General features: G+C 38.9%; 1 protein-coding gene across 1 annotated transcript in view; it reads left to right on the top strand.

Annotated features, from left to right (window-relative positions):
* Positions 1-14548, top strand: part of LOC127651416 (receptor tyrosine-protein kinase erbB-4-like) — a 364872-nt gene that overhangs the window by 160393 nt on the left and 189931 nt on the right. Inside the window, exon 2 of the mRNA XM_052137221.1 lies at positions 12387-12538. Coding sequence (XP_051993181.1) covers positions 12387-12538 — 152 coding nt within the window. The remainder of the gene's footprint in view (positions 1-12386; positions 12539-14548) is intronic.

A 14548-nucleotide genomic window follows, 5' to 3' on the forward strand; every position in this document is an offset into this window, starting at 1 on the left:
TGTGGACTGATGGCTTTAGCAGAAGTATATACTGTACCATCAATTAACAACCTCTAAGCTCATGATAGGTCTGTCTTTAAATGTTTATACATTATTGTTAACAATCAATTTTCCAATGGAAGAAATTAATGGAATTGTTATTTCTGCAACCAGACTGTCGCACTCTAAAGTAATAGTATGTTGTTGTGTTCATTTTGTATCCAAAACAAACAGTGATATCATTTCTGGCCTCCTCAGAAGTTACATCACCCTTCCCTCCACCCCTGACCCCCTCATCACACACACACACACACACACACACACACACACACACACACACACACACACACACACACACACACACACACACACACACACACTATATCATATATGAGCCGTTTGGCTTTTACAAGCAGCCACAGAGAAAAACAACAGTGGGGTTCCTGTGGCATGCTCTGTGTGAAGAACAGTGTGATATGTTTGTGTTGTTGCACCTGATGTGGTTTTATCGCTACTGTCACATGCCTTTGTCGGTCGGATCTCGAATGGGGCATTTGCTTACAGCCCAAGACTCTTGAGTCTAATGTCTTTTTCTCTCACATCATCTGTTGTTTGGCAGCATATACACCAGAGGAACATATTTGCATAGGATAAATTCAAGCAATTATATTATTACAATTGCAATAAGGTCGGTAAGCACTCTTGAAGCTTTATTCAGTAAATAATATATAATATATATATATATATATATTGGTGAAATAAGACCTTTAACAAAACAACAACAAACAGAGCCAAATGAAGCAATTTAGTCAGCATGCTGACACAAAATCTGGCCATGCCGAGACGGTTTTATCCGCAAAACCAGACCAGTTGGTTGAAATAGAGTAACTTGAACATACATTACTGGCGGCAAATATGCCAGCTATGATGCAACCCTGATTTCTGGATCGGATTTGGTTCAGTCTCTTCAAAACGAGCTCATATGTGCATCTATGAGCACACCAGGAGATAAATTTATTAACCTCTTAAGATCCTTGCCATTTTTGGGGATTTCCGCCTGGATTTGGCCTACCCAAATTAAAAAGCTTCCCATTCCCACATACTTTGGCCTAAATACACAGTTTTGGTGTCATTTTACAGGAAACCCTTTGAAGTTGCATAAAACACTGCTAAAAATTAAATAAATTAAATATATGTTGTCTGAACAGTAATAACCCTCCTAAAAAAAGAGGCGCTTTTTGATTTTTTTTTATATAAATTCATTTTTGAAAGTGTATATGACTCAAGCCCTGTAAACCCTAGCAGCAAGCAGACAGTTTTGGCTGTTTCCACTAGATGTCAGCAAATACCTGAAAAAGGAATTTTGTCTGTATCATGTTTTATTTAATACCTATTTCAATTTATTTGAAGGGAGGAATATTACCTTTTTTTGGTGTACTTTCCGCCTACCCAAATCTAAAGTCTCCCCATACCCATATACAGTTCTATAAATACAAAATCCCAGTGTAATTTTACAGAAAACCCTTTGTCATTACATAAAACACTGTTGAAAGTGGTATATATGCGCTCAGGTGTCTGGTGAGACGCGTCTGTGTGTTTTGCGCACGTAACCTACCTAGTGATCACTTCACAGTCAGGATGCAATATCACAGCCCCTGATTGGTCTATTTGATCTTGAGAGACATTGCCGGAAAGCGGAGGGTCTAAGCTTTACGGCAATATATGCTTTATCCGGATCGGATGTTTACATATTTTCCTGGATTGTTGAATATCATATAACATTACTTTGTGGTGTTTCTGCACTCGCGTGACATATCGAGGGATTACTTGGGCACACAACCACAGAAAACACTGTAAAAAGGCTCATTTTGCAGAGAATAACCTAAGGTAAAGGATTATGTAGCATTTGTGGCTAACTGTGCTGTCTAGTGCGAGTAGCACGGCAAATATTCAATAATTTCACTTGTATGTTTACAAATGTTGATTGTATACTTCATGATTCATTCGAAGTGTATTAGATATGTGATTATACCTCAATAAAAAGACTTATTGGAACTTCTTACTGGCAATGAGAGCTTTCATTTGATACATGGTTTGTACATGTGCGTCATATTTGAGCGATATGAGAAATATGCGTATTCAAAAAGCATACATAATTATGACCACGACTTTTGATGGGTGGAACTATGTAATTTATTGTAAATAAGTTACTTAGTGTAAAACAAATGCCAAAGTGATGCATATCTCAAGAAAGTAGACATTCTAAGCTTTCAAATGGTACCAGATATGAGCACATAACTCCTCCGCATACATTTAAAATTGGAAGTACATTATTACTGACGTAATTTTAAATCCCGGATCCGGGATATACAGTACATTAAATGTATTAAGTGAAGTTTTAACCAAATTTCTCCTCTGTTAATAAATAATGCACATTTTTGGAAGATGCATTAACAGCACATGCGCTCACTTTCTTTTGTTTTTGGTGTGTAAACCCCGTGGAACATTAGAATCTTTATATAATACCAAAATGTCACCCTGGTGTTGAGTTGTGTGAAGTATTGGTATTTACATAACAAAGACCAAAAGTATGTTGACATTGTTTTCACATTTGCAACTTTGGTCATACTCAGTTTAGATGTTACCATATGACTGACATTTTTTAGGTTCATAGACTAATTATTTTATTTTTTTTTTTAACCATTTCACAGGGCCGGCGCTGGCCAAATCAATGAGTTCCATGATTTGTTAATTGACGTGCTGTGAGCTGCGAAGAGATTGTCTGTGTTCTGCGTCTGCTACAGGGTCTTTGCGAGGAAGGTCAGCCAGTGGAGTTTCTGGTGCCCCCTTATGAAGTTGTTGCCCTATGCAGACAATGTAATATGCATGTAGGGAGTAGCTTTACTGACAATGCAGCTGTCTTGTCACATTATTCGAGGTATAACGAATGGAGCCTGTATAACATATTTGAATGTTTCTATGCATGGAACAGAAAGCATCAAATGGACAAATACGAGAGCTGGGAACGTGCCTTGTTTTCTGCATATCACACATTGATGCCTGTTATTGCACTTGACAGAGTTTCATTTCCAAGCAGAAACATCAAACTGTCGTGCTCATCACTGGGGATATTACGATCAATTTTTATATGAACAGCCGCACTGCAATGGAAACACATTACATTTGGAATAGTGTGGCAGGGAAGCCCAGAATGCAAATGCATGATTATATCTATTACAAACATCAATTTCTATCACATTAATGAACCGAATGTTTCCTGCCAAATGCGAAGCACTGCCATATCTACTTCTCTGATGGCATAGTTCACCCAAAATAGAAAAATCTAGAAGATGTGGAATATAATGCACGAGTCAACTATTTTTGATGTGGATTTGGTCACCATTAACTTGCATGTAAAAAAAGCTGTATGAACAGATGTGTTCCACAGAAGATTGAAAGTCATATGGATTTGGAGCAACATGAGATTGAGTTAATAATGACACAATTTTCACATTTGGGTGAACTATCCCTTTAAGGCTAACTATCATTCACACTTCTTTGTAGATTTGTTGCTTCATAACTTAGATCTCAAGATTAATAGATCAGAAACATAATTCCACCCAGCATGGTTTCCATGCTTCACTGACTTTCTGCAGTCTCTCCCTACCTGAGATATGAATTCTACTGTATTACATTCTTCAACTGTAACTCAAAATAGGAATATGGATTGTTGCATGAATCTGATTTATAGTCTCCTGGTTATATATTGGCTGCCCGCACTGTGTAATGTCCACTTGATGTCACATTTAACATATTTACAGCTCTCTTTTTGCTGTTTAAGTAAATTATTATTGATTGTGGGTATGAGGAATTTTGATTACAGAGGTCCATCACATTAAAAAGGCTGCAAACACCGCTCAGGTTTTTGCCATTAGTTTTATAATGTTTTTTAGAAATGGCATCATATGAGAGATACAATGTCCTCAAATATTTAGGTATATATCACTATTTCTTTGGTTTCTTGTTGTTTAGGAGACTAAAGTCCAGATTGTCATAGTGCTGTTTGGGGAAAAAGTCCAGGCTAATCATTGTCATAGAGGTGTGTAAGTTAAGTGTTGATGTACATTTTTGTACTCCTGGATAGACACTGAAATATTCAATATCAGCAGCGTCTAAAATATAAAGTGTTTTAAAAATTATGTACAATTCTTTAGTGTATGTAACTTTAGAGTAAATCTTTACAAATACTCTAAAGTCTTGTCAAAAATGGAATTGCCAGAACTTTAGGAAGCCCACTGCAGTTGAGTGTGACTACTTTCAATAATCTGGCACAATTTATTTATCAGTAAATGATGGAAAAACCTTAACCAAGTAAGACCTTTTGAATTACTAGTTAATTAAAGTCAGATTGGACTAATAAAAGTCATTAGAACTCTTGCTGAATTTACTTATCGTCAAAGCTGAAAAAGTATGAAATATAAGTGAAGCACAATCAAACCATGTCAAATTAGGTAACTGTGTTACATAAATATGATGGCATTTAATATAATTAATCATATTTTTTCTAAATAAAATAAAAGCTATTGTAAATTTATGTCTCAAAATTGTTCATTCAAAAAAGTTTAAATTCTACTGTAAAAACAACACTTTAACCAGCAAGTGCCAACAAATACTAATTAGATCACGTTGGGTTTCAATAAGAGATAAGACTATTTCAGTATATATCATTATTTTTCCTGTTACTTAGGAGATCAAACTTTTGGAATACATTTATTGTAAGTTCGAAGTCCATCCATCCATCCATCCATCTTCAACCGCTTATCCGAAGTCAGGTCGCGGGGGCAGCTGCTCCAGCAGGGGGCCCCAAACTTTCCTATCCCGAGCCACATTAACCAGCTCTGACTGGGCGACCCCGAGGCGTTCCCAGGCCAGTGTGGAGATGTAATCTCTCCACCTAGTCCTGGGTCTTCCCCGAGGCCTCCTCCCAGCTGGACGTGCCTGAAACACCTCCCTAGGGAGGCGGCCAGGGGGCATCCTTACCAGATGCCCAAACCACCTCAACTGACTCCTTTCAATGCAAAGGAGCAGCGGCTCTACTCCGAGCTCCTCACGGATGACTGAGCTCCTCACCCTATCTCTAAGGGAGAAGCCCGCCACCCTTCTGAGGAAGCCCATTTCGGCCGATTGTACTCGCAACCTAGTTCTTTCGGTCATGACCCAACCTTCATGACCATAGGTGAGGTTAGGAACAAAAATTGACCGGTAGATCGAGAGCTTTGCCTTTCGACTCAGCTCTCTTTTCGTGACAACGGTGCGATAGAGCGAGTGCAATACCGCCCCTGCTGCCCCGACTCTCCGGCCAACCTCCCGCTCCATTGTCCCCTCACTTGTGAACAAGACCCCGAGGTACTTGAACTCCTTCACTTGGGGCAAAACCTCATTCCCTACCTGGAGTACGCACTCCATAGGTTTCCTGCTGAGAACCATGGCCTCAGATTTAGAGGTGCTAATCCTCATCCCAGCTGCTTCACACTCGACTGCCAAGCGATCCAGTGAGAGCTGAAGGTCACGGACCGATGATGACATGAAGACAACATCAACTGCAAAAAGCAGCGATGAGATCCCCAGCCCACTGAACCGCACACCTTCCCCACCCCGACTACGCCTCGATATCCTGTCCATGAATATCACAAACAGGATTGGTGACAAAGCGCAGCCTTGGCGGAGACCAACCCCCACATGGAATGAACTCGACTTTGTGCCGAGGACCCGGACACAGCCCTCGCTTTGGACGTACAGGGATTGGATCGCCCTAAGAAGGGACCCCCCACCCCGTACTCCAGCAGCACCTCCCACAGTCTCTCCCGGGGACCCGGTCATACGCCTTCTCCAGATCCACAAAACACATGTAGACCGGATGGGCATACTCCCAGGCCCCCTCCAGGATCCTTGCGAGAGTAAAGATCTGGTCCGTCGTTCCACGGCCAGGACGAAAACCGCATTGTTCCTCTTCAATCTGAGGTTCGACAATCGGCCGAACCCTCCTCTCCAGCACCTTGGAGTAAACTTTACCAGGGAGGCTGAGAAGTGTGATACCCCTGTAGTTGGCACACACTCTCTGATCCCCCTTTTTGAAGAGGGGAACCACCACCACCCCGTTCTGCCACTCTTTAGGCACTGTCCCAGATTTCCATGCAATGTTGAAGAGGCGTGTCATCCATGACACCCCCTCCACATCCAGAGCTTTCAGCATTTCTGGTCGGATCTCATCAATCCCCGGGCTTTGCCACTGCGGAGTTGTTTGACTACCTCAGTGACCTCCCCCAGGGAAATAGAATCTGATCCCCCATCATCCTCCGGCTCTGCCTCTACCATAGAGGGCGTGTTGGGATTTAGGAGTTCTTCAAAGTGTTCCTTCCACCGCCCAATAACCTCCTCGGTTGAGGTCAACAGCGTCCCATCTTTGCTGTATACAGCTTGAATGGTTCCCCGTTTGAAGTTCGGGATTTTCACAATTCTGGAGTATGAAAATACCAGTCTGGTGTATGATTTGTGTAGCCAAAATTGGATGGAATGTTGCAAAGGACACAATTTCCCTCACTTTCTTTGTGAGAAACACCATCCACTTTTTTATAGATATGAAAATATGTAATTCATGGAATGGCAGTTTAGCATTAAATGTGTAATATTTTTACATTGCTTATAAATTATTCACAAACTTCGGATTCCTTACTTATAGTTGCATCTGCATATTAATTTGGATAGGAAAAAGTATTTTAACACCAAAACACATTTTACCTTTAACTGAAATCCTGAGAATTTTGCTAAATAATATTATGATCAAAGATCTTATGGGTGAACAAAATGGGGTTGGTATCGTTTGGTAATATTGGTTTAATCAATTGCATATATTATATGGTTGTATATTATATAATATAAGGTATATGATAGAGAATGATGATTTAGGGCAGACCAGAGGTTTTGCATGAAGTGAGGGTGGCTCGCTTTGATCCAGTCAGGTAATGATGGATGAGGGACTGCTAAAATTTCATTGGAAAAGTTCTGAGCCATTAAACAATCGCCATATTTACAGACAAACAGCCTCTTCTCTCATCCCATCAGCACTTAGAATTTTGTTGCAAAGATGACACAATTACTCCAAATGAGTTTTTGCTCAAACTAGCCTGGCATCACAGCTAAACCACCTGAGTAGCAGCTTTATCAGGCTGGGAGACCAGCTAGACCAGCTGAAGACTAGCTTTCCAGGCTGGAAGACCTGCTTAAACCAGCTAAGACCTGCAAACCTGGCTGATCTAAGCAGTTTTTGCAGATATGTCATTGGAGAACATTTGAAGAGCATATTTGTAGCATTTTTGCCCCAGGAGCAAGGGTTTATAGAATACAAAATAAATAAATGATGAGTGGGTGAAATGGTGGGATTGGAGGTAATGTGGTGATCTATCACTCCATTGATTATCTCTGGTTTCAAGTCTTTTGCCATTTCTAGAGTTTTAATGTGGTCTTTGAAGTGAAAGGCTGAGTTTCTGTTGACAAACGATATTGAAGTATGTAAAGGAATCCCTCAGCATTGAAAACGATCATGGATTATTGAGTGAATATGAGCAGAACATATCATGACACACTCTCATTTTTCACTTCAATTTAGAAAACATCACTCACCCCTATATTGAGCATTTCATATTTAATGCTATCACCTCCAAAACATAGTAAAGAAATGCAAAAAGCAATAAGAATTTTGAGGCATTGCTGAACTCATAATATACCATCCTTCAAAATATAATACAAAATACCAACCCAATCTCATGACTTTACAAGTAGGCAAAATTTTACAAGATGGCTTGTACAAAAACGTATGACTGTTACTCCCGTAGAGAAAAATGAACTAGCCAACACACAATGTTATCATGATTTTTGTCTCTTGGTAAGATTTAGCAGGCCACTGAATGTATGACATATTGATGGGTTTTTGGTCTTGGGGGACTAGATCTGCTGCTTCTGATTAAGTACAAAGACTTGCTAGAATAAATTAAGACATAATGTGTTAGCATGAAGACATGCTGCATCAAGCATGTAGTACATACTGCAGCTGCACAGTTAAACATTTATACAATCTCCATGTAGCAGATCTAGACAAGTGAATCTGGGGAGGAGGGGAGTTTCAGAGAAAAAACATTTGCAGCGTGCTGCAGTGAAACCGGCTTTTCTGCAAAACTATGCAGTTTAAATGTTTGACAAAGACAGAGTACATGAGTTGATTGGGTACCCGATTGCATGTCAAGGGACCTATCAGCTTATATCATGTGAGCTGGCTGGCTTAACACATCACATGTGAGCGAGCCGATTGGCTAACAGATAACAAGTTCTAAGAACCTATTAGCTTGCGCCATGTAGGGTGTCATGTTAGAACTCAGTCATTTTAACCCCTAACCAAACCTTAACTGAACCATGAAGATTAACCTCTTACCCAAACCCTAAACCTCCTGAAAAGACCATAAATGCTGCTCACCATCTTATGTAGTGTTTTGTGTGCTTGTGCCCCTTCATGGGATGCTGGTGTCCCAACCAGGCTTTTAAATTAGCTTAACATGCTTCATCAGAAAGACAATGCTTGTCAACCTGCTTCACCAGTTTTTATGGTGAAAAGCATGGCTGTGCTGATCAGCCAGATAGATCTGCACCAAGTCAGTACTAACCAGCATAAACCAGCATAGAGCAGCATGCAAATAGGTGTTTTTTTTTGCAGGGAAACCTAACCATAATAGAAAGCTTATTACATGTTATTGGCATACAATAGTCACTTGTCTTGCATAAATAAAAATGGAATGAGTAACCAAATTAGTTCACTAACTTTTCCTTTCTTAAAATAAAGTGTTGGATATTTGGCAAGATATTTGGCAAGCTAAAATTTGATGCCTGTTTTGCATCTGATGCCTGGTCTCTTTGTGTGTATTTATTCTATACAAAATACGCAAGTTGCATTAGAGCCCCCGATTTGCCAGGGGGCCCTAATGCTGTCAAAGATATAAAAAGCATTGAGTACAGGGGCTGGATTCACTATAATGTTCTTAAGAAAAAAAAAAATCAAAAGTTCTTTGGATAAATTATTAGAAGTTCGTAAGAACTTTCCTAAGTGCAATTCTTGAAAAATTATTATTCTTATTTTCTTAAGAACATCTTAACAGGCTTTGACATTGCCTGATCAGCCTGCTCATAGGCTTGCCTTGTCACATTTTCAAATTCAATACTTCAAAGGCATGCAAAGGCATTTTTTTTCCAAACTAAGTGTTGTAGTATAACCAGCAGGAGACCACTGATGTGTGAACCGAATTTGGTGACACTACAATGCGTAACAGTGAAGTTATTGGATATTTTTCCTAATAAAAAAATCCTCAAAATTAAGCAAAAGCATTTTTTTCCAAACTAAGTGGTGCAGTATAACCAGCAGGAGACCACTGAAGTGTGAACTTAATTTGGTGACACTACAATGTGTAACATTGAAGTTATTGAATAGTTTTGTTGTAACGCTTTTCGGTTTTGCACTTTACCGATGGTCCCTGAGGATTTGTATCTAAGTTTCTGAGCGTAGAGATCAATGTAATTTGTTATTGAGCAGAGAAGTTCGAATCTGTGAACATATTCAAACTTTTATTATTTGAATTTGGTAATAACCTTAACATGGTTCGAAAGTTGAAAATATAAATATCATACAAAACCGTCAAAAAATGTGTGACATGCGCCAGGTAACGAGATACATACAATGTGTAGATAGGCATGGCTATGGTTAGCTACTACATGTTAGGCCATTTTAAATGAAGTATTTTTTTTTTGCCTGTGACAATTCTCAAGTTCATTAGTAAGTCTAGCTGCACCAGTGCAGACCCTTATAATACTGAGCTAGCAAGTGCCCTGCCAACTGACCCTACACACTGGCCTTATGTTCCTTTTAAATTTATTTATTGAAATTTGGCACCTTAAATAACATTGGCTTATTGTCAAGTAAGAAATGCTAATGTTCCTTAAAATTAACTGTTTAAAAATTATTATTTACTATGTACCTACTCTGTAACGCAGGCTTAATGGATGCGGGTATTGTTTTGGGGGTTATGGACACACTGATGGGGGCTTCTACAAAAAGTATTGCAATAGGACAGGCACTGCAAAATCAGAGAAAAGAAGCTGAGTGCTAGTATTTTACCTATATAGCTTTAATCTTACTACATAAGCTTACTACCTGTATTCTCTGCATTAAGCCCCAGTAAAAATGGTATAGTCTTTGGAAATTAAAGAACTTTACAGTCCAAATTCCCACATTTAAAAAAATTGCGCCATGAGGAAAGAAAACCGGGGGGGGGACGGACGATCTTCTTCTCACATTATTCTCGATGCTGTGCTTTCTCAGAAACAAATTAACTCCACCAAGAAGCAGACCTCTATTTGGAAAATACTGCGGTAGCAGCCAGTGCATTGTTCTCTTTGTCATCTGTTTTTCTCACCCATAGATATGTGGTGTATTCTATATGGAAATCTATTCTCCATTTATCCAGCAGAGGTCTAAATCTTGAGCTGTGTACACACTATGGCACTGCTGTGTCTCCCGAGACTCACTAACTCTGACGGTGAAGGAATTTAGTTGGGAAGGGTATAATTTGTCCACAGCAATAATATAGAGTGGCCCCCTCTGCAGGCATATATAATATAGCTTGCTGTAATGCATAGAAACAGTCGCCCTACGGGGTTCAATAATTGCTTATTACTCCTGCCTGCACTTCAAACCCATTACCATCAGCCCAGTGGCCACCCACATTATAACGGCAGCACAAATGCTTCTGCTCTGCTATCAACTGGAGTTTTTGTTATTCGCTAAGCCTGTTGAACAAATGCCCTGTTTGTGGTCATGGTTCCACTGGTCCATGATCTAATAGATGATGTTTGGGAATTGTCCTAGCCAGTTCTCATTTGTCTTGAGAACTGGTCAGTTTTCAGCAACAGGTTTTATAGGTGAGTTCTGTTTCACTAATTTGATTGGACAAACAGTGTTCCAAGACCGATTTGATGTGTATCTACATCTGTCTACTGAAGCTAGTTACCTGGATAACAAGCTAGATTGATAGTTAGCCATATAGGTCTTGCTAGCTAGCTTGCTAACAAGAGAGAATGATATACATTGACTAGCTAAATCCATTCCACTAATATGACTAGGCAAATAGCATTCCAATATAATTTTGAAGAATATCTACATCAATCTACTTTAGCTAGTTAGAACTATATAACTAGCTTGCTAGCTAGAGAGAGAAAAAGAGATCTAGCTTGCTAACTTGATAGCTGTAGATCCATTCCACCAATTTGAAAGGACAAACTGTGCTTCAAGAGCGCTGGAAATATAGCTAGCTAACTAGCTAGATATAGCTAGCTAGTTAGTTAATTAGCTAGCTATATGCAGATCCATTAAATTTTATTCGACAAACGGTGTTCCAAGAGTTGTTGTTGCTGTTGCTGGTAGTCCTTAGATTTTGAAGATGATGCATTTAGTCTTTGCTAATGTCTGTGGACTCTTGAGTGGCTCTGCAGTCACAACTAGATCGGCAGAATTTTGCACAGTGTCAGGTGGTGTCACGCCCAATATTTTGACCTTTATATTTGTTGTTAATGTTGCATAATACGGGGAAAGGGGCCGTCTAAAAAGTCCACACATTGTGCTAAAATGTCCTATTACTGTCCCGGATGTGATAAAGGACCATCTGAAAAGTCCACACAAGTGACAACTACATCGCAACTTTCTCTAGACGCTTAATGTGGAAGCAGTATGTAGTACTGGACTCGCAGCCATACAGCAGTGATGTGAGAACAACTGCTCTAAAGGCTTTGCGCTTTGTGGCCAGGAATTTTCCATCCATCCATCATTAAGTAATATTCAGCAAAAATAGTATGTTATGTGAACATTTAGCTTCATGCCAAGCAAAATTATTATTTCTAATTATGTATTGCGCATGTTTTATGATGAATATCCAGATCCATGAATGTTTTTTTTTTTGATTGTTTTATTTTTCTCTTGTATGCATTTTAATTGTTATTAAATCCTTAAAATAAATGTACTTGAGAAGCTAATAAAAGAAGATAATTAAGCTTTTTTAAAGAATGTATATTTAGTAAGTGCATTATGTCTCAATGTAAAGGCAGATTGTTTGCACATTGTTCACTCTTTTATTGTCAAAAACAAGTCATAATTCTGCCTGTGCTGAAGTAGTTATCCAAAAAATTTAATACAAATGACATTTTACAGCATGTACTCTGTCATCTGTACTGAAATACATGTTAAAAGTAACCCTCCAAATCCTGTTCATAGTATATCTCAGTAATCACAATCTATCTGTCTCTTTTTCCTACAGTTTGTCCTGGCACTGATAATAAGCTCAGTACACTGTCTGATTTGGACCAGCAGTACAAAACTCTCCGTAAATTCTACGAGAACTGTGAGGTGGTCATGGGAAATCTGGAGATCACCAATATTGAACGGAACCGCAACCTGTCTTTCCTCAAGGTGTGTAACCACAGCTAAAGATGGGCAAACAGATAGATGTGTTTAAAAAGATTAAAAATATGGAAAAGTCAGGAATGGTTCGAATTTAATTTTACAGATTAGGCAAATTTAACCTTTTATTAATGACACAAATGAACAAAATATAATGCATTATTACTTGACACAAACAGTATACTATATAAAAATATAAATAACAGAGGACTATTTCTCTCAGTATGAACACTCTAGTGACACAACAAAAGAGATCTTGCCATCGTGTATTTATGCATTTCAAAGGATATTGGAGCTTTTAGCAGTCTTTTGTACAGGTACTGCAATTGAACTGAAGCTAAATAGCTCTTTCAGATTTGCATTAATGGATGTTCCTTTCCTCTCTGGTTCCAAAGTTAGCATCAGTTTGCTTATAACTGCAGAAATAGAGCAACACACCTGTGAACAGCTGGTTTACACACTAAAAACAAGTATGTTACTCATTCAAAAATAATTTTACTTGCTTTTGAGTCACACTAATCAGTGTGCAAATGAATTATAATGGTCCTAATGCATAAGGATAGTGAAATGGGGACAGTTCACATAGTATAGCATGCATGGAAACCTCAGATTCTCATCAAAGTGTTTAGTTCGAGGGAGTACCTACAGCTAAATTTAGCGCAGGAATTAAGTATTTGTTGAAGGAGTAGTTCACTTAAAGATGAAAATTCTGTTATTATTTGCTCCAAATCCTTTGTGAGTTTCTAGGTAAAATAAAATGTTTATTGGCCAAAATGTAATTGAATAGTGACTTCAGTCTGTCAAACTTCAATAAGGACACAAAACTATACTAAAAATAAGTGACTTGTGCGTTATATCTCGTCACTTATACACTCTCAAAAAAAATTATATTAATAAAATAAAGTGCTTTAAATATGGCGGCTACATCGATAACCTAAATCCTCTTTGGTTCTCTTTGCATCTCATGACTGACCGTCATCACATTGCATGTAATGTTGCATGTTTGGTCATGAGAAAGTCAAATGAAATGCATTGAGCTGCATTCAAATCTCAAGATGTTTTTTGCCGACTCATCTATGCTTAATAGTTTCATTGTTTAAATGGATTGGACATACGAAAGGAAAACCACCTCAGCAGTATCTATAAAATGGTTTATAAAAATCCATTTACAATCATCACAAACAATGAAAAAAGAGCAAAGACTTTTCTCAAAAATACAGAGGGACACAATAAAACTTGCCTATGGGTCACCGTTAGGTAGTGAGGAGAAGTAGAGATGGCAGTAGAGTGTTTTTTCAACTTGGAGATTGAAATGTGAGAAGGACTTTAACAGGGAAGGAAGATCAAATTACCTGAGAGATGTTGCTACATGGTTCTGTCTGTCTCAGCATGGACAGCGTGGATATATAAGCACTGCAATGGCATAGCAACAAAAGCAAAGTGGCAATTGTCTTTGTCAGTTCCTGATGTTAACACAGCCTGGCAGCTCTGTCAATGAGCCACTCTCATATTCTCACTAAGCAGCCATGGAGGGAGCCAACAGCCTGATAGATCAGACTTTAATGAAGAGTCCGTCAAACCCTGTAACATCATTAGCCACTGCTGAAATGCTAAGGCCTTGACCAGGATACAACCTGACAGCCGACCATGGGTCTACTTGACAGGACAAAGTGACACGACCAGCCAATACAAGCGCTGATCTACAGACACAGATCAGATTGATGGGGAAACATTAGGGCTTCAGACCTCTGAAACAGGTTCACCCACAGTGCTGAACTGAAATCAGTCATGGCCATAGTAATATTTTGCATTGTGCCAACTGCAGGACTATAGAAATAAAAAAGTGGGTGGAATAGCAATTAGTATAAAAAGAAGGATCCTAAAAATTGCCATGTCATAGTGGGCCTAATGGTCAGGTATGATGAGCTTATAAACCCCATGAAGTGACTTGACAAGACCTGTTATGACACATTTCCTCTTTGGATGTCATCTTCCCTGTTGTCTTTTGTTTTTGAGCTT

The sequence above is a fragment of the Xyrauchen texanus genome, chromosome 11 (genome assembly GCF_025860055.1).
Source record: "Xyrauchen texanus isolate HMW12.3.18 chromosome 11, RBS_HiC_50CHRs, whole genome shotgun sequence".
NCBI classification, from domain to species: Eukaryota; Metazoa; Chordata; class Actinopteri; order Cypriniformes; family Catostomidae; genus Xyrauchen; species Xyrauchen texanus.